Source organism: Mauremys mutica, chromosome 11 (assembly GCF_020497125.1).
Source record: "Mauremys mutica isolate MM-2020 ecotype Southern chromosome 11, ASM2049712v1, whole genome shotgun sequence".
Classification (NCBI taxonomy): Eukaryota; Metazoa; Chordata; order Testudines; family Geoemydidae; genus Mauremys; species Mauremys mutica.
The window spans coordinates 54,159,584-54,187,006 of NC_059082.1; the positions used below are offsets into that span (position 1 = coordinate 54,159,584).

General features: G+C 56.9%; 2 protein-coding genes across 9 annotated transcripts; one reads left to right on the forward strand and one right to left on the reverse strand.

Annotated features, from left to right (window-relative positions):
- Positions 1-2,450: 2,450 nt before the first annotated feature.
- On the reverse strand, positions 2,451-17,458 carry LOC123344481 (forkhead box protein J1-B-like). 7 transcript variants are annotated; one of them, XM_044980756.1, is made up of 4 exons: positions 15,402-15,479; positions 14,561-14,738; positions 8,925-9,469; positions 2,451-6,413 (listed from the first exon to the last, which is right to left on the reverse strand). In XM_044980756.1, exons 2-4 carry the CDS (start codon positions 14,580-14,582, stop codon positions 5,649-5,651), a joined length of 1,332 nt encoding a protein of 443 aa, XP_044836691.1. In that variant the 5' UTR covers positions 14,583-14,738; positions 15,402-15,479; the 3' UTR covers positions 2,451-5,648. The 7 variants fall into 7 exon arrangements, with proteins under 7 accessions (XP_044836691.1, XP_044836692.1, XP_044836694.1 ...); XM_044980757.1 differs by having other exon boundaries at positions 14,561-14,659; positions 15,402-15,420; XM_044980759.1 differs by lacking the exons at positions 14,561-14,738; positions 15,402-15,479 and adding an exon at positions 17,426-17,458.
- A 447-nt stretch (positions 17,459-17,905) lies between these two features.
- Positions 17,906-23,398, forward strand: NUDT16L1 (nudix hydrolase 16 like 1). Of its 2 annotated transcripts, XM_044980055.1 has the most exons (3): positions 17,906-18,143; positions 20,812-21,072; positions 22,272-23,398. In XM_044980055.1, the coding sequence occupies exons 1-3, from the start codon at positions 17,943-17,945 to the stop codon at positions 22,698-22,700; spliced, it is 891 nt and encodes a 296-aa protein (XP_044835990.1). In that variant the 5' UTR covers positions 17,906-17,942; the 3' UTR covers positions 22,701-23,398. The 2 variants fall into 2 exon arrangements, with proteins under 2 accessions (XP_044835990.1, XP_044835991.1); XM_044980056.1 differs by lacking the exon at positions 20,812-21,072 and having other exon boundaries at positions 17,907-18,143.
- The last annotated feature ends 4,025 nt before the right edge of the window (positions 23,399-27,423 follow it).

The following is a 27,423-nucleotide window of genomic DNA, read 5'->3' on the forward strand; positions in this document are numbered from 1 at the left end:
CTAGGCCATCGGCCTTGCTAAGCAAGCTCAGCATTCCCAGCAATCTGAACCCAGCCAGTGCCCGCCTTCCCCCTCCCCTGCAGCCCCAATCTCTGTTCCTAGCCTGGCTCTGGGGACCCCTTCAGCAGCCAGCCCAAGTGCTGAGCCTCCAGGCGCAGCCCACTTCACATTGTGCTGAGCATTTGCTGACCAGCCCCAGGGATGGGGGCAAGTGAGGGGGATTTGGGGCAGCAGTTCCCAATGGTGAGATGCAGCCATTGGCCCTAGTTCCAGCTGGCTGAGCCAGCCCCACCGCTCAGGGACCCTGCTAGCTGCCCTGGGAGGGCCTCTGAGCCAGTTCTGGCTCATGCGATTCAGCCTCCTGCTTTAATTTACAGCTCCCGGCTTCAAAAGGCCGTGCCCTCTGGGGCTATGCGGCCACGAGGGGCCTGGGCCGCTGGGCGCTTTGGCTTATGCGGGTCAGCGAGCTGTTGGCTCAGTGACCCAGACTAACACTAAGCTGGTTAGGCTGAACAGTACCATGGGGAGTAGGGAGGGGCAGGGAGAAAATAGGGTTTTGCCTCTGTCCTGATTCCCATGGCATTGCTGCCAGGCCGGGTGCAGCTGCAGCTCTGAGGGCAGGGCCAGCTGGGCTGAGGATGGCCCCAGGCGGATTTCAGCATGCTAACACCCAGAGCAGCGGTGCCATCTCCCACAGCCCAGGGGCAGTCTCTGTGTCGTGTCCCTCAGCCTGGGGGCGTGAGCTGAGATGGCTAAAAGGGCCAGACCCCAGGAGGCCTCTGCCTCTCCTGGGCAGGCTGAGCCCAGCTGCCGCTCTACTGCGGCACTGACACTAGGCAGAGCAAAGAGCTCTTTCCAAACTCCTCCTGGGCGGGCTGGCACAGCGACTCAGGCCTTGCACCTCCCACTGGCTTGAGCAGCCACCCCCTGGGTTGAGCTTTCAGTGAGAAGCCCCTTCCCCCGGTATTACCCCCTTCCCCTGCATCATGCCCCTTGCTGGCCATGGTCACCCTGAGTGGCCCTGTCTGTGCCCCAAAGAACTGTGGGGGAGGCAGGGGGCAATGGTGCAGGGCATGGCTCCAGCGAGGTGCCCAGATGGATTTGAAATGGACCATGGCTTTTGCCCCTTGTGCAGAAGAGGCAGGTGCCCAGGCAAGTGTGATGAAACCCCCAGGGCCTGGCACTTTGTGTGGCCATGTGCCCCTGGGCAGCCTGAGTGTGAAACGCTCCCAGATCACACCTCCCCTGCACCAGGCAGGGCAGCACCCAGCTCAAGCTGGTGGCACAACAGAGGTGCCAGAGTTGCAGCAGGCTGGTGAGGCCCGTGCCGTGCAGGCTTGTGAGGGGCTGGTAGGGTGAACTGTGTGAGGCCTGGGCTGCCCGGGGCTGGGAGCTGGGGCCACTCAGCCACTGCGCAGGAGGCAGCCGTTCAGCTCTGCTTGAAGGGTCCCTCAGTGCTCAGCACACAGAATGGGGTGGGAGTGGGGGATCATGGGGGCCAGCAGCCACCTGGCTAAGCCTGCCTCTGGCTGGGTGTGGCAGTGCCAGGGCTCTGGCTGGTCAATGCAGGGGAGGCTCAGAGAAGGAGGTGGGGCTGAGGAGCAGTGAAGGGGGTGTGAAAGTAGAATGAATTATATTGTAAAAATAGAAAGGATTAAAGAAATGCTGTCTGTACCTTTAAGCAAAATTGCTGGAATGCTGCAATCCAGGTGTCAGGAATGCAGACATTAACGTAGAACAATTGCACCATTTAAGGGCAATTGGTGAAGCATTGGCCTTAGATTGATAAGAGTTAGTAAGGAAGTAGGATATGCACGCTGTGCCCCAGGTGAATTTTACTGTTTTGTTCTTTGTCCCTTTGTCTAATTCCCGCTCTTTTATCTGTATAAATAAGACTGTTTGGGTCTTGCATGGCCGCTCACATTATCTGGTGTTATTGGCAGAGCGCAGTGCTAATAAAACAGAGTGGGCTGACAAATTGAGAGTCCTGATTCTAACTTTGTCAGGGGAATGACCTGAAGCTCTCTATGAGGAGGGAGGGGCAGAGGGGCTGGACTCCACCTGGCTGGAGGTGCTGAGCACCTGATTGCTGCCCAGATGGTTCAAGCAGGGTGAGGCCTGGCAGCCTTGGGACACAGAGGCTCCTGGCACGTTCACGTCTGGAACAGGGAACCCCGTGCTGGAGATTTGCACCCCTGGATGCAGCAATGCCCATATTAGCCAGCCCAGCCGGCATCAGCCCTGCCCGCCACACCAGGCTTGCTCAGCTCGGCTGCCCTGCCACCTCCTCCCCGTCGGGGGTTAGAACTGCCTGGCACACCAATGGGCTGGTGTGTTCTCAGTCTGGCATTAGGAGCCATGCCGCTGTGTGCTGGGTGGCAGCCGGGCACAATCCCAGCACACGCAATGAGCTGTGAACTCTGGAACTGAACGCCACACTGTTGCAGGGATCCATTTTTATTCTTTTTGTCTTTTACAATAAAAACAAAACAAAACAAAACCCAAGGGAAATAAACGCAAAAATCCACACAAGTCCGAGACTTCAGCCTGTGGTTTCTCCCAGGAAACGCAGCGCCATGCCAGGTCGGCAGGCCCGTTCCCTGCATGCTCAGACACCGGCAGGGAAAGAACACAGTCAGCAGCACCCAGCACGTCATCCAGGGAACAGGCGCTGCCCGGTCCATGTCACTTCGGCACAGGTGCACTTAGCGCTGGTGGAGAGTTAGTCATCACTGTGACCTGAGCAACACGTATGGAGCCGTTTGCATGACGCTGTGTCCGAGGCCCAGGAAGGGCAGGGGATGCGAGGATGTGGGTGGAAGTGGGAAACGTTAAGTCGGACTCTTCTGACACACGTGAATGTGCATGTTTACAATTTCAGCCAGGTTGCAGGGCCATTGCAAACCCAGTGATTTCAGGCTAAAGGCTACAAGGACGTGCTTCAGCCCAGCTCATTTGCCCTCCGGGAGCTCAGGCACGGCTCCCACGGGCATGGGTTTGAGAAGACTCCACAGATCCATTGAGATTTTGTGCTTTGTTTTTGAAATCTCCAAGAATGCCTGCGGCCTGGCCCTGCAGAGCTGGGCTGCCAGCTGAATCGCTCAGGTGGGGGGGAGGGAGGGGAAGGGAACAACCACAGCCACACTTTCTCCCTCTCCCACGCTGCTTCTGTTCCCTCTTCAGTAGGGATGTAAATATCCATTAAAAAAGTTAACTGTTTAAATGATTAAAATTAGGTCACTTAAACGGTTAGCCAATAAAAGGGAGAGGGGCTGGGGCTGCTCTGGCTGGCTGGCCCATGGGGCTGGGGCTAACGGTTGGGGCCGGTTAACCGTTTAGTATTTTACATCCTTACTCTTAGTACCATTGCTAGCTAAGGATAACAGCTCTAAGCCGATCATCCTCAACCCAGCTCCCACCTCCCTCCCTGCGTGGCCACCTTGGGCCCTGGACAGGAGCTGAATCTCCCAGGAGCTGTTGCGTGAGGCCACCTCAGCCCCAGCTGTGGGGACTGCACCAGTGGGCAGTTCACAATAAGCACTAGGAGCTGGCAGCACCAGCAGGGTCAAGCCCTCGGACCCCTCACCGCTGCTGGCTTTAACCTCTGTCTCCTTCGAGCAACCCTGCCCCCTTCACAGCCTGCAGCATGGCTCCAGCGGCTCGAGCAGGTGGAAAGGGGACCTGCAGCAGCAAGAGCCATGTCGCCCCCTGACATGACTGGTGTTTCCCAGCCTGGCAGGGGCCACAGCCGCAATTGCACTGTGGGTGGTGCTGGCCCTGGGGGTGCCTGGGAAAGTTCAGCTCAGGGCATGGGGGCAGCTGGGTTCATACTTGGTCAGTAAGCCAGGCAGATGACAGTGCTTCACCCCAGCTGCTGGCTAGCCTGGGGTTCCCTGCAGCACCCTGCTTCTGCAGCCTGGGCAGGTCTCTAAGTGGCCCTGCGTTGCCACCATCCTCCCTCCCAGCGGTAAGATCCTTGTCCTGCATGCTGCTGGCACTGCTTAGTGCATGGCCTCAGGGCTGGCAGCGCCATGGGACAGCTGCCCAGTTCCCAGAATGCACCATCTCGCAGAGCTGCGGCACGGTGGCAGCAGGGCCCCCCCTTCGGAGAGTTTGCGATGTTCCCCTCTGCCCCAGTTTTAACCCAGGCTGGCTCCCCACTGCCACTTTCTTCACTGTGTGGCCATCCCACCATGCTGCCGAGCCCTGGCTGGAGCAGGGCATGCTGGGAGCTCGGGCCAGCCTGTAGCCCCACGTGGGATGTGGCCAGTGTAAACTCAGGCTCACTGACTCATGTGCTCAGCTAAGACCAGAGGTGGCTCAGAGAGATGCTCTGCTGAAGTGGGGCGGTGCCAGCCTGGCTCTGTGGGGCAGGCTGGACAGTAACAGTGTCACTCATATGTGTGACAAGGGGGCCCAGCATCATTCTCATTTCACAGATGGGGAAACTAAGGCACCAAGCTGCACGTGCCCGAGGTCACAGTGCAGGATAATGGCAGAGGCAGGAGGGAACAGGACCTAGCTGGTCCGTTTGCCTCTGCTCCTCGCTGGCTTCCTGCTCCAGAGGGTAGCACAGGCCACTCCCAAGGCAGGGTGAGCTCTGCCATCTTCGCCCTGAGGGGGAGGGGAGGCTGCTATGCCTAGCAGCCCGCCCGGATGAGGCCCAGTGTTCCTGGGGAGAGGTGAAGCTGGCTGGGGCCCTGCTGCAGAGCGAGGTGCTTCCCTCGCAGGCGCAGAGCAGCACACAGCCAGGGGAGGCACCTTTGGGTTGCCTGGCAGACCTGCAGCTCAAGGCTCAGCTACTGCAATGGGTGAGTGCAGGAGGGGATTTCACTGCCGGCTCATGCCCCTCCCTGGCTGGGCAGCAGCAGCTCCCAGCAGGAGGAGCAGCTGGGTCTCCATGCCAGTCACTGAATACCTGGGCCCTGGCAGCAGGGCTCACCCCATGGCAGGGCTGCTCCCTCCTAGCCCCTCCCTCTGCCAGGCTGGGGCAATACCAGGAGGCCCCTCCCAGCCCAAGGAAGCAGGTCACCCAGAGCGGTGTTGCTTGGGCAGGCTACGCAACTCTGGTGCCAGCTCTTCCCTCCTGCCCTGGGCCGTCCTGGCCTGTTTGGGGCACGATGCCATTCGCGGAGCTCCCTCCCCGGCAGGTTCCTCAGGTGCCCCCGTGGTCTTGTCCCACAGCTGCTGCCCCCTTGGCCTCCCCTGCAGCCTGGGGGCCATGACGGGGCACAGAGCCTCCTGGGGCTCAGGGCCAGGGTCCAGCTGGCCCTGCAACAGTCACTTCCCAGCCGAGTCACCGGGCTGCGGCATTACAGCTTGCTGGGGGGGTGTGTGTGTGTGGGGGAGATGGACTCCCAGTGTGACCCCTGCCCAAGGGCTCAGAAAGCTGCGGGCGCTGGCAGTCGGGGAGGGACAGGGCCTCGCCCACGTAGTGCTTGGGAGAGCAGGAGGGACTCAGCCTGCCTTCATGCCAGGGGGTAGGAGAGGGGCAGGGGCCCAGCGCTCCCTGCAGGGGAACGCTCGCACCTCGGCAACCTGGCAGGGCTCGGCTCCAGCTCAGCTGAGCGAGGGGCAGTCAGAAGAGCAATCAGTTGGGGGGCTGGGCGCTGCAGCCCAGGGGCCCCACCCCAGAGGAGAGAAGAGGATCACATGAAGGTGTCGACTTTGTCCCAGGGCTGCGTCTCACTGAGGAAGCCATCACAGAAGTTGAAGCCCTGCTCAAAGCCCCAGGGGTTGCTGAGCGCCTCCCCCCTCGCCTCCTCCCAGGGATGCTGGGGGGTGTCGGCAAAGGGGGTGAAATCCTCCCAGTGGGAAGCCCCTGGGCTGGGGTGACTGGTAGCCGGGGTGCCCCACTTGCCAGCAGGGGGTATGTACCTGCCTTGCATGGCGAGGTCCATCTCCGTGGACAACGAGCTGAGTGCTGCGTTAATATCCAGGTCCTCAAAATTGCTGCCGTTTCCCCGGAAGACGTCGTCAAAGGCATCGGCCCAGTCGAATTCTCCTCGCAGGGCCTCTGCATCTCTGCCACTAGAGGGCAGCAGAGGGGACTGGGCAGTTCTGGCTGCTGGGCAGCTGCACTTCGGCAGAGGGCTGGGGGCATCCAGCAGGGGGCAGCGTTGGCTGTGCTGGTGCAGCAGGCAGCGGGTGGCCTGGTGAGGGGTGTGCCCTGGCTGCCCATCCCCCAGGTGGGGCATGGGGGACAAGAGGCTGCACTCAGCCTCCAGGGCAGGGCGCTGCCGTGCTGGGCTGTAGGGTGCGGCTGTCGGCCGTCTCCGCTTGAACACACCGTCGACGAACATATGGGCATACTGAGGGTCGATCTCCCAGAAGCCCCCCTTGCCTGGCTCGTCCTTCTGCCGCGGCACTTTCCGGAAGCATTTGTTCAAGGACAGGTTGTGCCGGATGGAATTCTGCAGCCAAGAGAAGGAGGAACAGGCCCATGAAGGACACAGCGGCATGGAGGGGCCAGCAGTACCTGGACCTGCTGAGCCCTCCCAGCACCTAGAAAGTGCATAGCACTAGCCCCATTGGACAGATGGGGAAACTGAGGCACTGGGCATTAGGGACCATGGGAGTTAGGCACCTAAAGATCTTTGAAGATTTGGGCCTAAGTGACTCATGTGGGGAGGAAACTGGATCAGAACCAGGTCTCCTGACTCCCAGTCCCAACCATTAGCAGCATTTACCCAATCTAACCAGTCCCTTCACCGCTCCATGTCCCACTAATGTGCATGGGGTGGCCCCATATCCCTGCAGGGTTGCCAGCTTTGCACATTGCCAATATCCAGGCCTCATTGTACAGATGGGGCCAGCAGGGTAACATACATGTGACTCACTATTTGAGTGTTTGGGGTTGGGGGCCAGGAGATTCAGGTGCTACAGGCCAGGCAAAGGTCTCAGTCACATGCAGAGCAGAATCTCCGCTTTCAGTCCCGGCTGGGAAGAAATGTGTCCAGAGTGCGACCAACGCGGGGCATCTGCCTGAGTCTGCTGAGAGCCTGACCCCGGCGCTCTCTGATATGGGAAAATGCCCCGTGCATCTCAATGGGGCCTTAACACCAAGCCCTTCTGCTCTGGGGGCTGCCCTGCAGAGGCTGTGCTGGAGCTGAAGCATCCTCCACCGGTCAGGGCTGTCCCTTAGCCTCCAGATATGGATACAGGGCCCTTCCCTGCCCCCCTGACAGGCAGCTCTGGGCCGAGTGCAGAGAAGAGCCTGTCCACTTGAGGAGTTAAGGCAGCCCTGGTCCCCAGTGCAGTGACACCCCCACCCCCAAGGGCTATGCAGCGGCTGTTGTGAAGGCACGGGCAGGTCCTGAACCAACTCCCCATGTCACAAACAGCCCCATCCAGCTGAATGGGCCACAGACGCTGGAGCACTCTCCCCCACAGCTGGGCTCAGGAGCGAAGGGTACATAGGCTGCAGCCAGGGAGATGCCCCACCCCAGAGCTGCCCCTGGCACCTTTCTGAGCCCGAGGCTTATAAGACCACTGGCAAGCTAAGGTGGGGCCTGTGGGGGAAGCGCTGGGCTGGATGTGCCATGTTGGCAGCGAGGGCTCTTTGGGACACGCTGGGCAGGTGTCACCCCCACCCTGCCCAGCTCCTTTCCTGCAACACTCCAGGCGTCCCAGCAAAGAGCCCCTGTGGGCTTAGACACCATGGACTAGTCCTTTGTGTTTGAGGCTCTCTGCCCTGCCCCCAGAGAGCCGGCTGGGCAGAGCAGCACCTGCTGCAGGAACACCAGGGGAAGGGGCCGTGTGGAGCCAGGACTTAGCTGCATGGGCTTGGCTCCCCCTGGAGCTGGGGGTGGCTGGGTTGGAATTAAGCTGCAGCCGCCAGGGGGTCTGGCAGCAGCCCCACGGATTGGCACTACTTAGTCCAACCTGCCCTGACGCCACCCAGCAGGAGCGCGCAGCCTTGGTGTGTTGCTAATGGGGACCTCAGCTCGGTCTAAGAAGAATGCGTGTTGGGGGGAGAAGCTGGAAAACATGGTCCGTAGTGGCTCTCACACCCAGAGGGGAAAAGACACCCACTGCTTCCTGTGTTAGGATCACAGGCTTTCAGTGACTCTCCCGAGTCTTTGGGACCGGCACGATGGTGTCGAAACGCTCGGGGTGGGTAGCATGGGTGCCTGGAAGCATTACGCCCTCTGAGGCAGCTCCCAGGAGCAGGGACAACATACCTGGGGTCAAATCTGCCCCTTTCTCACTTGTCAGCATGGTCAGAGACCTACCAATGCCTCCTGGGACCCCCCGGCCGGAGCTCAGATGGCCCCATTAGCAGCCCTGGGTCTAGACACACAAGCCAGGTTTGTTCATCCCCCGTTCTTTATAGCAAGGGGCTTTTGATGAACCCAGGGACACTGGCTCTTGCCCCCCCTCCCCCGTCTTGTCACTTATCCCTCTGAAATCCCAGCAAGCTCCTCTCCACACAGCAGAGGGCAGGGACACGATTCGCATGGCCGTGACGAGCAGGCAGAGCTGACCCACTGAGTGAGGAGACTGCTCGGTAGGTTTGCTAGGAGCTCTCCCACAGCCGTCACCCGCCCCAGAGGTGGCTGCATTTCAGTCCCAAGCAGACACCCGCTCTAGCACCTGTAGAGTGAAAGGCCCCATAGAAAGAGAGGATGGATGAGCCACCTTTCCAGCATCCCCCACTCCAGATGACACCTGTGGAGGAGCAGCCCCACAGCTAAACACGGTGTTTGCTGGGGTCTTCCAAGAAGCAAGAGAGAGAAAGGAACAGTGCCCTGCACTCCCCTTCCCGGCACAAGCAGCCTTGATGGGGGTGACCGAGGCAGAAGGAATCAAATACCACGGCTCATTTATCAGCCTGCGGAGCCCCGGTCCTCGTGGTGACAGACGGAAGCCTCCATTGTCCATCGCCTCAACAGGGCTGTTAATTATTCAAGCCACTAACTCACCTGCCAGCTGGGCTCAGCGTGCCGGTAGTAGCAGAAGTTCTCCATGATCCAGCTGTAGATGGCTGACAAGGTGACCTTGGCCTGCTTGCTGGCCCGTAGAGCCATGCAGATGAGGGTGGCGTAGGAGTAAGGGGGCTTCATCCCAGGGTTGCTCTTGTAATCGATCTCTGCGGCGCCGAGGCCAGGCAGGTAGCTGGTGCCAGGGGAGGTGGCTGTGGAGGTGGGTTTGCCTAGACGTGGGGGCATCCCCTTGGCTGCAGTGTCTCCTGCTGGTGGGCTGGCCGGGGCCTCGGACCCTTGGAAGAGCTGCTGGGGAGGCTGCTGGACAGGATAGCTGGGGACAGGTGGTCTCTCTGGATCAGTGGTGACGATGGAAAAGTCTTGGAGCCACTGCAGGCTGGTGAGGCTGTCATCCAAGGTCACAGCCCCACCTGCATTGTCCCGGTCCTCGGGGTGCAGCAGCAGCCACTTCTCCTTGAACCGGGCAGCGATGTCGGGTGAGACGAGGATGGGCATCCTCTGCTGACACGCTCCCTCCAGTCCCACTGCAGGGCAGAGCAGAGGCACATCAGCCATAGGCCAGCCCTCTCCCATGCCCTGCACAGCTCCCTGTGAGAAGCACCCCAGGGGAGGACAGCTCGGGGTGGAGGGAGGAGAGACCCAGGCTGCAAGTATGGACAGCTAAGGCCAGGGCTTCCAGGAGCTGCTGGGGTCAGCACAGCCATGTGGATCTTTCCCTGGGAGCATAGCCCTTCTGCTGGGTGGAGTTGGCAGCAACCAGGGCCGGGTTTTCAATATCCAGGGGTCCCTCTTAACAATGCAACACAGAACTGGCTCAAGCCCCCGCCCAGTAATCAGGGAAAACTAAACGGTGGAGGAAAGAAACCTCAAGCAATGCCTTCCCTGCAGCTGCATTTGTCTGCTGCCCCTGGCCTCTCCCCTGTGCGCCCAGTGCTCAGTGATTTCAGCTCTCAGTGGGGGAACCTCGCTGCTGCAAGCAAGTCAGCACTAAGACCTGATTAGCAGGAATTCTAGCAACCAGTTGTGTGGAACAGGTCACCTTAGGCAGACCCAAAACCTACAGGCACAAACTCCTCCCCCTCTGCTGGCAGGGGGCATCTGAACCCTCTGCTTAGTGAGTTCAGTTCAGTGGAGGGTGAGCCCCCTCAATCAGGCCTGCTGCCCTTCACTCATACACTAAGGATAATGTTTCATGATCCCTGTATTCAGCTCTAAAGCTATTTGTACCCGAGCACCAGCCAGAACTGAGAACTTGGGCAACACAGCTCTGCCTGCTTGCACCTAGGCAGAGTGGGTGTGTTCATGTAAATACAGTCTGGCCCTGAAGCCCCCCACCCCCAGCTCATTACTAGGTCTCAGGGAAGAGCTCAGTCAGACCTTGCTGGAGGAGCCTCCAGCACAATATAACATGCATATCTGTGGCACCTTCAAGCAGGGACCTCAAAGCCCCTTCCAACCCTGCGTTACCATCTGCATTTACACCTGGGGAACTGAGGCAGTACAGGGACCTGCCCAAGGAGCGCCAAGGAGAATGGCAAGGAATCAGCTAGTTCGCACCCTTGGAAAACGCTCCCTCAAATGCACATGCCCCTTTTGCGCTGAGTGAGCGCAGTGCCCAGACTTGGAGTCCCCTGCTCCCCAGCCCCAGCCCCACAGGCAATGGACGGAGCTGTGCAGCCAGCACGGAGACAAAGACCGAGCAATTGCCACCTGCAAACAAAACAGAATCCACCTGCTGAGAGATGAGTTACACTGGCAGCTGGCTCTGCCCTGCTCACCTGGGACGTGCAGTGTGGAAAACAAAGTGCTGAGGAGGCCTCCAGGGAGGCGTTCTCCTGTTCCCACAGGTGGCCAAATGCTGCCACTAAAGGGCTCACATTGATGCTCATTACAGTAGTGCACCCACAGAGCGGGCGTGCTGCACAGCAAACGGGGAACACAATGCCACGGGGGAGGGCAGCTCAGGGTGGCCCCAGGCACTAGCAGCTTGAGAATGGAACAGCAGCCACAAGCGTGGCAGAGAGCCTGGAGAACCAGACCCATCGCTAGCTGCCCAGCAGACCAGAGAGGTGGCAGGATGGGGCAGCCCAAAAAGTCTCCTCTCACTCAACGGCTCCTGGGCTCTTCAGCAAACCTTACAGCAGGCAGCTTGGAGCCAGGCAGAGCCAACCTGGGGCATCTACAAGAGGGGCCCTTCCACTCTATGCCTGACACAGCCGGACCCACAGCAGGCTTCATGAGAGTCCCTGACTGCATTGCACTCAGGGGTTACTGCCACCTGGGAGGCAGGGCAATGTCAAGCGTAGCCTGTTACAGACAGGGAAACTGAGGCACAGAGCTAGTCTCTCCAGGTCACACAGAGCCAGGACACAAGAGTTCCTGGCCAAGCCCCAGACCCCCCGCTGAAGGCAATCTCCCCCTCCCCACCCAGGCAGGGGATGAAGAGCCCTCACAGCTCCTAACGTCTGAGAGACCCCCTCTGCCACCACCCACAAAGTGAACACGACACTGGTTATGCAACTAGGCTAGAGGCACGGATCCGATCGGACCCATAGCTCCAGCTCCTGGTGCCTCCCGACAGAGCCAGCGTTGCAAAGCCAACCCCCCCGCCCCGGGACCTGCTCTCCCCATCCAGCCTTTCCTTTGGGGGCGGATCAGGAAAGGAGCCACGTTCAGACGAGATCCAGATCCAAACCCGATGCCTGCACGTCTGCCCAAACCACCCGATGCGCTCGTTGCGTGCCTCGCAGCCCGGGTGCTGGGGAACAGCAGCCCCTTGGGGCAGTGCCCGAGCGGGGAGGGGCGTCTGTCCCTCGAACTTGCCAGACCCAGGGCTGAACTGCAGGGGACTAACCCGGGGCAGCGGAGCTCTTACCTTTGCAGAGAGGTGCGGGCTGGGGGCGGCGTCCCCAGGGGGGGCACCTGGCTGGCCTGGTACAGACACACTCCGCGCCTCCTGCTACCGCCCCATCCGCCCAGCTGGCCTGGCAGGGCGCCCGCATCACCTTTTGTAGGGCTGCAGGGGGCCCTTTAAACCGATCCCGGGCGTCCCATTGGCTGCGGGTGTCTGGAGTCCCTTGTGCCTTGTGGCCAATGAAACCCGGAGGGAGGCTCCCAGCCCGCTCGCAGTTAGGGATCCTCTATAAATTATCATGCTGGACAAAGAAAAGCACCTTGACTTGAGGGGCAGGGAGCAAGAGCACAAGTTGGGCCTCCAGACCACGAGGTTGGCTTAAACCTCAGGAGATTTTTAGAAATCCTACATCTGGCTTCGTCTCCCCGTTGGTCTCCTGGTCTCAGAGCCTTTGGGGGGGGTGTCACGTTTTCCAGCTTTTCTCCACAACCACCAGGGCTAGGAATGGATTTTAAAATGCAAGCTGAGTCTCACATCATCACCTGACTCCAGGAGCCCAGGCTTTAAGAAAAACACCAGTTGTTGGGAGGCTCCTGTTGAAATCGCCAGAGCTGGCTGCCTGTGAAACTCGGGAAGAGGGGAAAGCGTCTTCCACATAGCTCCTTTGCCAGTGGGCGGCTTGTGTGAGAGCTGGGGAATAAGAGATGTTCAACCACCTGCAGCTTCCAAAGCCTCAGGACCTCTGAAAATCAGCCCTTCAGAGGAGGCCCAGAAAAGTCTCTAGAGCGACGCCAGCTGCAATGCATGTTGCAGCTCCCAGAGCCTGCAAATCCCAGCATGCAGCAGCCCATACAGGCCAGAGCAGGGGCCATGGAGACCACAGGCACAGCTCCAAGCACATGGGATGACAGTGTGTATATCCTACCCCAAATGAGGCCTCTGAGTTGCATCCCAGATGAGCTGGCTGCTGGCAAAGGGCAGTGTGACTGTATTTAAATGTGGCACCTTCACCATGTTCCATCCACAGACAAAACCCAAGGTAGGGAAACTGAGGCATAGCCTCAGAGGGAAAGTTACTTGCTCAAGGTCACACAGCAAGTCCAGGACAGAGCTGGAATGGAACCCAGGAGTCCTGTCTCCCAGTCCCCTGCTCTAACCTTCCATGAACAATAACAGACCCCAGACTTTTCTTAGCCCAGTTTAAACACCAGCTACAGCATTTCCCTCCCCATCAAAGCACATGATCCAGTCCTTGGATGTTATAGGTCCCAGCATGGTCTTCAGGGCTGCAAAGCTTGGACACCTTAGCCTCTGCTTCAGCACTTCCCCTCACCAGTCTGATACACTAAACAGCCCCAGCCCTAGCTACTCAGAGGCCGGGAGGGGGTGCAGGTGGAGGAAGGGCAGAGGGGGGTCTCTTGGAAGGAAAGAAATCAAACAGCCTCAGGAGGCACCGGCAAGGACCTCAATGCACATGCATGCCACACTGCTGCCTCCCCCCAAGTCACACTGTGTTTAGAGTCTTCTATTTGCACCCACTCCCTGGTGAGCCTTGGCTCTGGGGCAGAGTAGGGCTAGATAGGAGTGCAGCTCTGCCTGGCAGCAGGACTCTGCCTGAGCAGCTTTTATTTGACCCAAACTTATTGAAGCAGCTCCTGGGGCCAGTCCCAATGCCTGACACATTCACTCTCCCCTGGACTCTAGTCCTAGACCCTTCAACCCCAATATTCCTCTTTCTCCTCCCCACCCCAGGGCCTCAAAGGGGAGGCCAAATGCTGAGCTTTGGCCACCAGAGCTGGACTCTGGAAGCCACCAACAGCCAGCAAGGGCTGGGGAGAGGGAGGCAGGAAGGGGGCCTGGGCCAGGGACCCATGGCCAGGTCACCGGTTCTGACCTAGCCCAGGGAAGTTGCAACTAGGTGGTGTTGGCTGTCCAGGATGTGGGGGGAAGCTCATGGGATGGGAATCCACCTCATTCTCTGCTGTGTTGGCACAGACGTGGCCAGATATGCTGAAGGGTTTGTGAGATGCAGAGACAGGGATCACGCTGGGCTGGAATATGCTGGTGATTGAAAGGCTTTGGGTGTTAGCTGGCAGCACCCCCTGTCCCGCCCCACCCTGTTTGACTCTTGGCCAGTGTAGGCTGCCAAGGATACCAGTCGCCACTAGACCTACAGGTGACCAACACTGGGGCCCCCCAACCAAAGCTCTGCCACAGCATCCTGGGGACCTTTCTGCAGCCACAAATTCATCCCATACACATCGGCCACCAGAGGGGTATGTGACCCCTCACCCATGTGCAAACACAGTGCTTTTATTGCTGTCACTCGTCAATGGGTCACCCCCTTCCCCTGGCATACAGGTCAGTAGACATCACTGAATGTCCTGGCTATGGTGGGCCAAGGTCAGATTGCACTGTGGGATTTTGGGCTAAATAAGGTCAAGGTCTGAGCGGGAGGCAAAGAGCCATGGCCCTAGGACTATAATCCTGTGTACACTCATACAGAATCTACCACCTGCATCCAGGCAGGCTGAGTGTTAGGTAACCAATTCCTTTCTGCAAGAAACAGGCTGTGGAGCCGGCCCCCGAAAAGAGCTTGTGAAAATAAATGCATTTCCCGTGTGGGATTTCAAACTGCGTTCAGAAATCCAGACACTCAGGGCACACCACAGGCTGTGCTGGTCTAGGGATACCTGCCAGACTGGGGTAGGAGGGGAGGGGGTCAATTCCTGGTGAGTGTGTTGGCCCAACTCTGAAATACCTGTGGCACATGGGTGGCTCATTCCTCACAGCACTACGGGAAGCAGCAGGGTTGTTGATCCAAGGTTCTGGCTCTGGGCGGGACAGCTGCTAAAAGAACCTGCACAGCAGCTGTGATAGTTGAAGTCTCAAGCAAGTTTTGCACTAAAGCTTCATGGCACATTACCAAGGCCCTTCCCCTGAGAGAAAAAGTCAAAGCCCAGCACTTCAGTGCCCCCAGGCAAACATAGCACTGACTACCTGGTTCAATCCTGACTTTGGCAGGCCCATCAGGTGCCTTTGCCAAAGGAGGCCCTTTTCAATGAGGACAGCTTCATACTCAGCACCTAAGTGCACTCCCCCCTTTGTGAAATAGGGAGGGCGAGGAAAGAGCTTCTGCCCCTACCTGGGGGTGGAAGGAAAGGAATCCTTATGGCCAACCAACCAGCTGCAGGAGTGCTCTAAGTGCCTGGCTCGGTGCCTGCTGCCTGGGAGATGTGAACCCTTTATGTTCCTGTGGTGGGACAGGCCAGTTCTCACCCCTCAGGCAGGAAGGGGTTACAGAGCTCAGCTGGGCACAGTCAGCCCCAACCTGGCACAGGTGGGAAGCTTGTCAAACTTGGAGAGGGGTGGCCCTTTAAAAGGGAGGACCCAAATTACATACAGGTGGCACTCAGAGAGAAGAGTTCCCCAGCCCAAGGGGCTGCTTACCCAGAGGGCTGAAGAGCCTCTGCTGTCTGCATCCCCTGAAGTAGAGGGATCATCCTTACTTGGTTTGGAACCCAGGGCCCTCAGCCTAATGTCCTCAAGACAGGAGGGGTCAGGGAGCCAGGCCCCCTTCCCAGACACCCCAGTCCTCTTACCTTTCAGGCAACTGCTGGGGGAGCCTGGACTCTTTGTGGGCTCCAATGTTATTTGGTTTGCCCTTGCTGGTTTTGGACTGCTTTATTCCTGGAACGGGGGCTGCCTCCCTCAGACCTACAGTTGGAGAAGCACCCTCTAAACTACAACATCTATAGCCAGAGAGCGATGTCTGGGACAGGCCCACCTTCACCCCATGGGCTGCCCTCGAGGTACAACCTCCACATTTCTATTCAGAGAAGGCCCTGGGTGTCCTTGCTTCATCCAGTCACTCCTTCACTCACAGATCTCCTTACATCTCTGCTTCCAAAGGGAAGTCTAAGGCTTTGGCAGCAAATGCCAGGCAGCTGTTAACATGCTTTGTGCGAGCGGCCCTGGGAGAGCTGTTTTTCAGGAGAGGGACCATTCCTCCCAGCTGGACTCAAACCAGGGATCCAAGGGCATCATTCCAAGCACACTACAGCACCCTGCGTGAACCATGGAGCTATTGAAGGGCACCAGGCAGGGCAGCCCATATATATGCCTGTGCAAGCTCTCCCCAGGTGGACTGCAGGCACTCCATTTAACCAAGAGAAGGTAACTAAAGAGGGCAGTATCATCCCGTGTGGGCAGAGCACTCTCCCCTTCCCCAGCCCCTTAATCCCTCCATCCCCCTCAATCCCAATCATTTGAGGGTTGATTCCCACCAGAACCTCTGAAAAGAACCCAACAAGAAGGGCTGAGCAGATGCTATTGACAATTTGGTCAGAGCCAGCTGATCTGGAGACACTTCAGCCACGGCTGGTGCACCAGGGAGCTGGAGCTGGGCTTTTGCCTTTGATTTGTGAAGGAAATAGCGACCTCAGTCTCCTCCACTCCCAATGTTTTGATACCAACTGCAGAGACAGGAGCCTGTCCAGTTAGAACAGGAAGCTCTAGTCATCCCCTTCCAGCACCGCAATGTGAGCAAACAGGCCGTCCCCATGGCAGGGTGAACAGGATGGCCGGAGCTTTCCCACCTCAACTTTGCAGTAACTGAAGCTCGGGGGAGCGTGAGGGGGTGGGAGCGTAATCCTCCAGCCAAGGCCACCGTGCTCCCTCTGAAATCCCCAGCCAGGAGCAGACACCCACACCCCAGCATCTGCACAGCGCTGTCCAAGGTGCACAAGAGGAGCGATGTGCTGGGCCGGAAGAGGGATCTGGGGAGAGGGAGGGCAGCCCTCCAAACCCAGCTGCAGTCCCAAATGCCCATCTCGCCTCACGTCTGTCACGTATACCAGATGTAGACGCCGGCTACAGAGCTCCCTCACACCCCACACGTGTTCGTCCCTAAAGCTTTGCCAGGGACGGCTGCGGGGAGCTTAAGTAGGGTATGTTACATGCAGCGCCACCTAATGGCCGAACAGAATAATGCAGATTAGTGGCCAGACCTCGTGGACACCCCCCACGACCCAGTTTTCTCCATCCAGCTACTCCCCCCAATCGCCAGCCACCGCACAGGCCCCCTGGATCACAGTGTGCCCTCCCCAGCCCCTCTCGCCAAGGGTCACAGTGCAGCCCCCACATCCCCTCCTGCCTGGGGTCACAGTGCAGCCCTCCCACCCGGGGTCATGGTACTGCCCCCACATCCCCTCCCGCCTGGGGTCACAGTGCAGCCCTCCCACCCGGGGTCACAGTGCAGCCCCTCCCACCCAGAGTCACAGTTTGTCCCCCCAGCCCCTCCCACCCGGGGTCATGGTACTGCCCCCCCCAGCCCCTCCCACCTGGGGTCACAGTGCAGCCCCTCCAGCCCCTCCCACCCAGAGTCACAGTTTGCCCCCCTAGCCCCTCCCACCCAGGGTCATGGTACTGCCCCCCCCAGCCCCTCCCGCCTGGGGTCACGGTGTGGCTCCCCCAGCCCAGGGTCACAGGGTGACCAGATGCCCTGATTTTATAGGAACAGTCCCAATTTTTGGGTCTTTTTCTTATATAGGCTCCTATTTACCCCCACACACACCCCCTGTCCCAATTTTTCACACTTGCTGTCGAGTCACCATGCCCCAAATACCTCCCCCAGCTCCTCCATCCAGGCGCACTCGCTGGTAACAGGCCCGGGAGCTCATTGAGTGACCGCCCCCCGTTGCCTTTCCTCACTGCCCCACCTCTTGGTCCCAGCAGCCAATCACGACTGTGGGTGGCAGACTGAGGTCACGGGGAGGGCGGGGCCTTAGCCCCGCCCCCTCCCCCGGGGAGGGGGCCCTGGTCAGTTGTGCCAGGGCGTCAGGATCCCCTGTCCGCCCTGGCCCGAACCCAGCATGCCGCGCGGCCGCGCCTCGCTGCCCACAGCTTTGATCTGATTGGCTACTAGGGCCACTAATGGCGTTACAGTGCCCGCCTCCTGGGAATGGCATTGGCCGGATTGGGTGATGGCTGTTGCATTGGTGTCACATGCCGTGTTGTGATTGGCTGGATGCGGACAGCGGGCTCGGTGATTGGCTGTCACAGGTGTGGCTCCGCCCCGCAGCGCTGTGATAGGTCAGCACACAGGAGGGTTGGCCTCTCTCTGGTCGCGGCTCCGTGTGGTGATGGCGGCTCTGACGGGGAGCGCGGGCGCGGCGGGGCTGTTGCCCTCCCTCTCGGTGCCCGGCGTGACCGAGCTGAAGCCGCTGAGCCGCTACGAGGCCATGCGGCTCGGGCCCGGCTGGAGCCACTCGTGCCACGCCATGCTGTACGCGCCCAACCCGGGCATGCTCTTCGGGCGCATCCCGCTGCGCTACGCCGTGCTGGTCAGCGGGGCCTGGGGCGGGCCTCGGGCGGGTTCCGTGGGGCGGGGCCTGGGGCGGGGCTCGGGGGCTGGGTCCGGTTGGGCGAGATGGGGAGCCGGGCCTGGGGCTGGGTCTGGGGTAGGGCCTGGGGTGGGTCCGGTTGGGTGAAGTGGGGAGCCGGGCCTGGGTCTGGGGTAGGGCCTGGGGCGGGTCCGGTTGGGCGAGGGCTGGGGTCGGGAGTGGGGAGCCGGGCCTGGTTGGGTGGCGATTGGGGCCTGTGGTTGGGAGCGGGGAACCGACCTTCAGGGTGCGGGACTGTCATGAGTCCCCTTGGCGGGATGGAGAGCTGGGACCCCCGCTCAGGGCTAGGGCTGCGGCCTTCCCCGGGCTACTGCACCAACTCCCTGCGGGCTGCTTGTCGCTGCCCAAACACAGATCTGCTAGTTCTACCCTGCCTGGCCGTGCTAACCCTCTGCCCCTATACACCACTAGCCATCCCAGCGTGTTTAGCAGCGTCGCCCTAGGCCTGTGGATTCTATGCTGGCAGCTGCTGCAGAATAGGCCCTTTAATCCATAGAGAGGGGCTGTGTGTGTGCATATGTCTTTACCTATTGTTATATGGCCCATATGGCTGTGAGGATGGCTTTGCAGATGTGAACCTCTGCAATTCTGTCTGCCAGAGTTTGCAGATGGGGTGTTCCATTGCCTCTGCTGTCGCACAGGGTTTTGCTGAGCAAGAACAAAGTGAATAAACAAGACTGGTGGGTTTTGCTGTTGCTCTCCACAGTGCTGTAAGTGACATTGAAACTGACAACAGTCATGTCTCTTTCACTCGGCTGCACTTTGGGAAGGGCTGAGCAGAGCCCGGAGGTAGTCACTGAGGGTATGGCTACACTTACAAATCTGCAGCGCTGGTAGTTGCAGCGCTGGTCGTCCAGCTGTGAAGAGCCAGCGCTGGTGTGTGGCCACACTCACAGCTACCAGCGCTGTAGTGTGGCCACATTTGCAGCATTTGCAGCGCTATTGGGAGTGATGAATTATGGGCAGCTATCCCAGCATTCAAGTGGCAGCAACGTGCTTTTCAAAAGAGGAGGGTGTGGGGCAGTGTGACAGGGACTGGGGGGGGGAAAGAGAGAATGGATTTTTGGAACTGACACTGTGCAAAATCAGAAAATTTTCCCACCCCCTTACTGTTAACTGCAAACAGCCTGCATCCAACATACTCTTTCCCCCCTCTGCCCCCTCCCCCCGTTTCTCTCAAGCAAAACGCAAACACTCAACCCCTGTGAATCACGCAGGGAGGAGGATCTCATTTGATTGTTCACAGATTGATCACAGCAAACAGGAGCTGATAAGCAGCTCCAGTAGAGCAGCTCCGGTAGCAAGGGAGCTCCGGAGGTTCACAACAAAACAAAGAGAGGCTGCATAACAAAACAAAGGGAGTAATTTAGTTAAAAGCATTCTGGGATACACCCTTATACCCTGGAGGCCAATAACAGCGCTGGTGTGTGGCCACACTTGATGACCAGCGCTGCAGCACCAGCGCTGCAATCCTTATTCCCCATGCTGAGTGAGGTGTATGGCCAGCGCTGCAGCCAGGGAGTTGCAGCGCTGGAAGTGCCCTGCAGGTGTGGCCACTTACTAATTGCAGTGCTGGAAAGCCTCCACCAGCGCTGCAACTCGAAAGTGTAGCCATACCCTGAGAAGGATTAAAACCCAGATGTAGGGGAGGAGCAGAGCAGCAGAAATGCCCCCTTCACAGCAGCCTGCAGAGGAGAGCTCCATCTCCCTTCCTGCAGGTACAGAGGCTGGAGCTTCACATTTTTCAACCATCCACTATCTGAGGCTGATCCAAAACATGGAGCTCTGAAACTAGCACTCTGCTCCTGGACAGTAGCTAGGAGGTGGGGACTGAATGAGCCCCTTGAGCTCACCAGTGTCTGTGTCTTTTCTGTGTATCTCTGGTTGGTAGGCTTGGTCCTCTGGCTGTGATGTGCCTGGTACACTTGTCAAGACTTGGTGCTGGCTGCTTGCAGGTCACCTGACTCCAACAGTGGCACTAGGCTGATGGGTTTCCCTTTTAGGCTCTCCATATGGTGCAGTATTGATGTGTCAGGATTCCCCAGTACTGTTTTGTCATTCTCTGGGTATCTCATAAGAAGGCGACCCGCTTGAGGCTCAGCTTCGTCCTGCAGAGAAGTAGGAATGGGCTTTCTGGGGCTACCACTAGGTAAAAATTGGAGGGGTAGGCAAGACTGACAGTATCAAACTGCTCAAATACCAAGGCAGCAGGATTTTTTGCTAAAAATGATTGCAGTGAAAGAGCTGTTTGGCCTTCAGCACTTATTTCCTAGTGAGATGAATGGGGCAGTTCACACTTCTCAGCTACAAAAACTGTCTGACAGCCCAGCACTGGGTCAGGTTTTAGGTTTTCCTTCACAAAGGCAATTAAAAAAAGAATATTGTGCCGAAGCAAATGGGGCAATGGAAAAGGGGTACAATAAAGCCTCAAACCTCTCTGATTAGGGTATAGACTGTCTTGTGCCTCACGTGGTTTGGCCCCTTTGTCTTGGAGAGGTTTCCTGTGGTGGTAAGTGTCCAGCTCTTGGCTGGGGGTATCCTCTCCTCTCCCACAGCATCCCTGGGGCTATGTACTGTGCCCCATTAACGTAATGCGCCTCTATTGCAGATGCAGATGCGATTTGACGGACTACTGGGCTTTCCTGGGGGGTTCGTGGATCGCCGTTACTGGTCCCTGGAGGATGGTCTGAATCGGGTGCTGGGCTTGGGTTTGGGCTGTGTGCGCCTGACGGAAGCTGATTATCTGTGCTCGCACCTGACAGAGGGGCCACATCGCGTGGTGGCGCACTTCTACGCCAGGCAGCTGACCCTGGAGGAGCTGCACACCATCGAGATCTGCGCGGTGCATTCCCGGGACCACGGGCTGGAGGTGGGGTATTCGGGGGGGAGGTGTCTGGAAGCTCTGAGACTTCACATCATCAGGGAATGAAACTTCCCTCACTAGGCCTGCTGGGCTGCTATCCATTGCAGCTGGGCGGGGGAATGCACCGCAGTTAACAGCTGCCAGTGGCAACTGGCGAGTGCTATGCACTGCCACATGGCAGTCCCTAGGTGTGAGTCCTGGCCCTTCACTGGGGAGTTGGCAAGGATGTGGTAGGATAGGGAGGGCTTTGTGCTGCACTTTGAAGGGGAGTTCTGATTGCTTTTCAGTCATAAAGATAGTGCCTCTGACATGGGGGTTGGGTGAACTTTAAGTAACCCTCAGCTCTGGTGGGCATCACGCGAGGTCTGGATGTGTTGTCTGTGACTGGAACTGTTATCTTCTGTGTGGCAGTGCCTTGCTTTAATCAACAAGGTGTTAGGCCCAGCTTGGATTGCACATCAGTTGGTAAGAAGTCAGAGAAAGAGACATGAGTTTCTTTCTGGGGAATCTGGTGCTACAGGATTCTCTGGCAGGGTTGGTGAGCTTGTGCCAGGTCATCTAATGCCCCTGATGTAGAACACAGATGGTGGAGGACTCTTTGTACAGCCTGGGTACGATGCTGTGATCTGCCAGGAGTGATGCTGCGTGTGCACTAAATGTGACCCTGGGTTTTGGCACCTGTTGAGGGGGACTTGGAGCCACAGCATTCTTGCAGAGTGGTATGAAGGGCAAGGCATAGACCCAGAACATAGGTCATCCCTGGGGGGCAGTTGGTGGTACACCTGGGGTGTTGGGGGTGTGGTGGTGGGGAGTGGTAGGGAAAGGTGGGATGGTAAAATGGGTAAGGAGTATGCTGGAGGGAAGAAGTGGTCTTCGTTTGGGTCAGGTGGGATGGGTAGGTAGGGTGGGTGGTCAGACTGGGGCTAGAGTGCTTCTGCAGAGGGTATGTGGGGCATCACCTGGGTTTGGTATGGAGTAATGGGCAGGGGTGTGGTATTCATGCTGGGGGTTGGGCATGTCGGATGTGGCACCTGTGCTCATCCTGGGGAAGGGAGCTGGTATGGGGAGGGCATGCATGGTCTGGGTGCTGGGGTGTGGTCTGGTGAGGTATGGCACCTTCATGGATCAGGGTGGCTGGTGGGGCTTGTGCGGAGGGTGGGCTGAAAGTGCAATTTGTTGTTACTGAATTGCTTGTGCTGTTGCAGGTGATGGGAATGGTCCGTGTCCCTTTGTACACCCAGAAGGACCGCATGGGCGGGCTGCCAAACTTCCTGGGGAACTCCTTCATCGGGACTGCTAAATTCCAGCTGCTCTTTGCCCTGAAGGTCTTGAATATGGTGCCTGAGGAGAAGCTGGCAGAAGCGGTGGCTGCCACCCAGAAGCAAAAAAAGCCGGCAGCTGAGCCCACAGCTGTGACAGCCAATGTGACAACAGCCAATGTGACAACGACAACAGCAGCTGTGACGGCCAATGTGACAGCAGCTGTGACGGCCAATGTGACAGCAGCTGTGACGGCCAATCAGATGGTGGCTAAGCCAGCAAATGAGTTGGCAAATCAGCCTGTAGCTGTGTCAATGGCTGAGCCAGCAGCAGAGCCCGCCGCTGAGCCAGCGGCTGAGGCTATGGCTGAGTGATGAATTTTTTTCTTTTTTGACTTGGTTAAAAATGGGCAAAGACACTAGAGACTTTCTTCTAACTTTCCAGACAGTCACTGGCTGCAAATGCTGCCCAGGTGACTGCTCCTCAGGTGTGATGGGATTAGATTTGCCTGAAGCAATGGAAAGCTATATTTTTTAAGGCCCATAAACAGTACCAAGCTTTCCAGTTCTCTCTTAACTGCCCCCCCTCCGGAGTCCGTGTGCTTACCCGAGGACTCTCTTAGATTGCTTTAATTTACAGGGATGCTCTGCTCCATTCATGTCCCAGCTTAGGTATTGTTTTAATGAACAGAAATGTTACTTTTTAAATTGTTCCAAGGAGGGGTTTTAGGCCCCTGCTGCAGTATTGTGAACCCAGTCACAGCTGTGTTGGGGAAGGGGTGGGGGAATAAGTGAACCCAACTGAAAAGAGGCATGTCTGCTAGCTCTAGCTCCATGCCAGGTGCAGAAATGAAACTGCCTCCTGTAGGAACAGTCCAGGGGTGCTCCTAGTGTTCCCAGGTTTCATGACTTTGGTATCACATGGAAGAGTTGAAGGTGGCAGCTTACCTGGCTAGTGGCAGTTCCCAGGTGGCTTAGTTGTTGGTGCCCCTGTGGGGTGCAGAAAGGCAGCGTGTGGCTTTGCATATGGAGAGTTGGGGGAGCAGGAAAATGAAATAAATGGCTTTGCTGTACTTGTTCACTGTTGGGATCTTTTCTTTCTTATAATGAAAACTGGAGAGCAAAGCTATTCCCGCTAGCACACTTTGAGTGGCTGTACACCTTGGTGTCTGCATCTACGTGGAATGGCGCAGCCAGAATTTGACTGCTGGGAGCTTTCCTTTGCTGAGTTGCCAGGCTCATAAGAAGTTAGTAACTTTTGATTTCATTGTAAGGTGATCCTCGGCTTTGTGCCCCCTCTGACTACAGTAATAGCGCTTGATGGGCATCTTTCCTTTTTCCACTGGATTTGCCATTTTCAGTTTACCTTTAAATTTCTCACCCCCTTTTCCTTTAGTCCACCCTGGGCCACAACCTTAGTTCCCTTATTCACTTCCAAACTCTTAGGTGGAACTGGAGCAGTCCCTATTTGGAAATCCACCAGGCATCACCACATCTGTGCTGAACTGTGGTTGCCATGCTGGAACCCACATTCTGAATTCCTTCCCCAATATGGTTAGGAACTGTTCCCAAGTCTCCAGGGGGTTGTCTGGAGCTATCTCAGTATCTCGTAATTTGGTATTTTCAAAGAATTGCCGCCTTCACTTCTGCATAACCATTTACCAAATCCTTGCTGATGGCACGAGTTGCATCCAGAGCTTTTCCTGTCAACAGGAGAACCAAACAGATGGTCCCCTCCTCCTCCTGTGGCCAGGCATGTTACTTCCATTCATTCACACCTGGCGCTCTTGTCTCCTGCTCAACAGATGGGATAATTTCAGCTCTCTATGCACCATCCTACAGCAGATTCTCCCAGCCCTGCAGCCCAACCTTGCCCTACTAAGGGTCATAGGGTGCAGCCCGGTGCTGCCCTATCCATGTTTCCTACCAAGCCCTTTGCTTTGGTCACTGAACAATCACTCTGAGCCAAGGGAGTTCTCTAAACTGAGACACTAGCTCCCCACTGGGGGCCTGTCTCTGTATCCCTCTTTTCCTGATGGCTCAAATTGCTGTAACAGGATACTTGAGGCAGGCTTCAAACCCAAGAGTGGCCAGTCCTTCACTTTCTTCCCATTCATCCTCTTTTCCACTCCCTCTTTCTCCTGCCCCCTCTCCCACTTGGAGTGGAGAATGGGTTTCCTCTAGCTTGAGAGCCAGAGTCTGACTATCTCCTGGGTTGTGCCCCCCTAGGACATCCCATTTTTCACACCAAATGTCACCAAGCTGTTACCTGGTGGGTCACCGAGATGAGCTGACCAGCCCCTCCACTTCTTCCAGTTTCTACTCCTCAGGCTTCTGATCCCAGTCTCCTTGCCCAGTAAGTTCTTGTCCCACCTGTCCAGACTGTCTTCTCCCTACTCCCAGTCTCCTTGTCCAGTCAACGTTGGTTCCCTCTAACTCCCTACTCTGCCTCCTGCCCCATATTCCCCCAGCTTCTCATTCAATCTGTCCTCCATGCTTCCCCCAGCTCCTTGTGCCAGCCACTCAGTACTCCCCCTGCACCTCTTTGTCAGCTTCATCTCCCCCAAACTCTGCTGGTTCCCAGGCTCCTCATCTGATCACTGTTCCCTCTCCTGCCCTACCCACTGGCTTCATCTCCCTCCTCCCTGGCACCCAGCCTCCAGACCCAGTCTCTGTTCCCTGGCTCCTTGTTCTATCTACTCCCCTGAGCCCTCCTCTGCAGCAACATAGGTCTGCTAGTCACTTCAGTGTTTCGGTGGGATGGCTTTGCCCTTTACAATGCCTGGTTGCCAGTGAGAGTGGGCAGGGGATGGCACCTAGCACACAGGAAAGACAGCTTCTCTACTCTCTGCTACCTGGCCCCATTGCACCCAGGAACAGCCATTACAAGGAAAGTTTGGCTTTGCTCCCATAGCCCTGGGCTTGAGCATGCTCAGTGGGGCTGTAGGGTTGGTGCATGCAGTCAGGTTGACATTAGGGGCTGGAAGGGGAGGGAAAACACACTATAACTATACAGACAGTCTTTGGAGATTTTTTCTCTCCAGTGTTGGTCCCAGATATTAGACAAGATGAGTCACATTTTATTGAACCAACTTCTCTGGAGATTTTTGCAGTTAAACTTTAGCAAGTCATCACAAAGAATAGGCAAGCTCCTTTTCCCAAAGGCTTAAGTGGCCAAACGGGTGGATTTTTACAGATAAAAATGGGGGATTGCAACTTTCACAAGAAAATCTGTATGTGTCTAACATTGAAAAACAATGTTTTGCCTGCTTCTTAGGGCTTGGCTACACTTACGGTTTGCAGCGCTGGTAGTTTGCAGTGCTGGTCATCCAGCTGTGTAGGAGCAGCGCTGGTGTGTGGCCACACTCACAGCTACCAGCGCTGGTGTGTGGCCACATTTGCAACATTTGCAGCGCTGTTGGGAGTGCTGCATTATGGGCAGCTATCCCAGCATTCAAGTGGCAACAACGTGCTTTTCAAAAGAGGGGGTGGAGGGTGGTGTACTGTGACAGGGAGCGGGGAAGAGAGAGAGAGTGGATTTTTGGAGCCAACACTGTGTGTTAAGTTTCCTGGATTGAAAAATCACAAAATGTTCGGGGATCGGAGTTCACAACAAAACAAAGAGTAATTTAGTTAAAAGCTTTCTGGGATATCTCCTTATTCCCTGGAGGCCAATAAAAGTGCTGGTGTGTGTCCACACTTGATGAGCAGCGCTGGATCACCAGCGCTGCAATCGCTACACCACAACCTGGCCAGGTGTACATCCAGCGCTGCAGTCAGGGAGTTGCAGCGCTGGATGTGCCTTGCAGGTGTGGACGGTTACTAATTGCAGCGCTGGAAAGCCTCTACCAGCGCTGCAACTTGCAAGTGTAGCCAAGCCCTTAGACAGCTAGAATAAAAAAAAAAATCACCTGGAAGCAGTCAACCAGAATGGAAATGTGGAATAGTCAATGGTTTCCCCAGAGAGATGTTAACCATCTCTGCTAGAGCTGGTCCACTGCTATTGGCAAGAGAGGAGCTAGGTCCAGCTCCCCTGAAGTCACAGCAGGGGCCCTTAACTAGATTGCCTTGGAGACTGGGAAAGAGGTCAGGTTAGCATTAAAAATAATCTTACCACAGCCCAGCAGAGGTGTATGTAGATTCAGGGAAGTCCCTGTTAACCTTGATCACTGACAATCCTGGACATTCTCTGCAGCATGTGTGTCATCCCCATGAATTACAGCAGGGGTAGGCAACCTCTGGCACGCATGCCAAAGGTGGCACACAAGCTGATTTTCAGTGGCACTCACTGCCTGCGTCCTGGCTGCCGGTCTGAGGGGCTCTGCATTTTAATTTTAAATGAAGCTTCTTAAACATTTTAAAAACTTTGTACTTTACATACAATAGTTTAGTTATATACTATAGACTTATAGAAAGAGACCTTCTAAAAATGTTAATGTATTACTGGCATGTGAAACCTTAAATTAGAGTGAATAAATGAAGACTTGGCACAGCACTTCTGAAAGGTTGCCGACTCCTGCACTACAGTGATAGGTGTCACCCCATCAGTCTGTCCTTGTAACCTGCTAGATTCATTACTAAGGTTGTGTAATGCCAATGCTATGGGGCTAGGATAACTGGCAGCCAGCAGGGCTGCACCCGGGATCCGGTTAGTTCAGACAGATTGCTCTGGTGAGGCCTCACTGGAGATCAGTGGCAGCTACAATAGGGCTGAAATAGAGGCAGAAGCCTCCTCCCATTACACTTGTGCAGGTTGGGTACTGTCAGCAAGGGAGGCTCCCCTAGGTCCTTTAAGGCTATTGGCTCTATGAGCTCTGACTGAAGGACCAGAGAAGATGGGAAGGTCTTGAGATAAGAGACAAGTATTACATCAGCCAGCCCCCATGGAGCTAGAGAGAGTAGATGCTGGGGTTATGCTTGCCCAGGAAGGGGGTAGTATGACTTCCCCATAAGATGCCATTCTCTGCACCCCCCCCCCAAATCTACATGAGGGGGAGAGGCAAAAATAGCAGCAGCACCAAGGGATGTGCTTGGATCAGGAGCAGTGAGATGCTTTTGTCAATACAACCCCCTTAATGCAGGCATCCAGAAAGTGTGT

Bases quoted from the DNA above. Each gene is read 5' to 3' on its own strand.
- LOC123344481 (XM_044980753.1), bottom strand. From the start codon at position 11,947: ATGCGGGCGCCCTGCCAGGCCAGCTGGGCGGATGGGGCGGTAGCAGGA. The intron at 9,473-11,820 runs GTAAGAGCTCCG...TGCTCTGCCCTG, and splicing joins GCCCGCACCTCTCTGCAAAG to CAGTGGGACTGGAGGGAGCG. The intron at 6,414-8,924 runs GTGAGTTAGTGG...TCTTGGCTGCAG, and splicing joins ACGCTGAGCCCAGCTGGCAG to AATTCCATCCGGCACAACCT.
- NUDT16L1 (XM_044980055.1), top strand. From the start codon at position 17,943: ATGGCGGCTCTGACGGGGAGCGCGGGCGCGGCGGGGCTGTTGCCCTCC. The intron at 18,144-20,811 runs GTCAGCGGGGCC...CCTCTATTGCAG, and splicing joins CGCTGCGCTACGCCGTGCTG to ATGCAGATGCGATTTGACGG. The intron at 21,073-22,271 runs GTGGGGTATTCG...GTGCTGTTGCAG, and splicing joins CCCGGGACCACGGGCTGGAG to GTGATGGGAATGGTCCGTGT.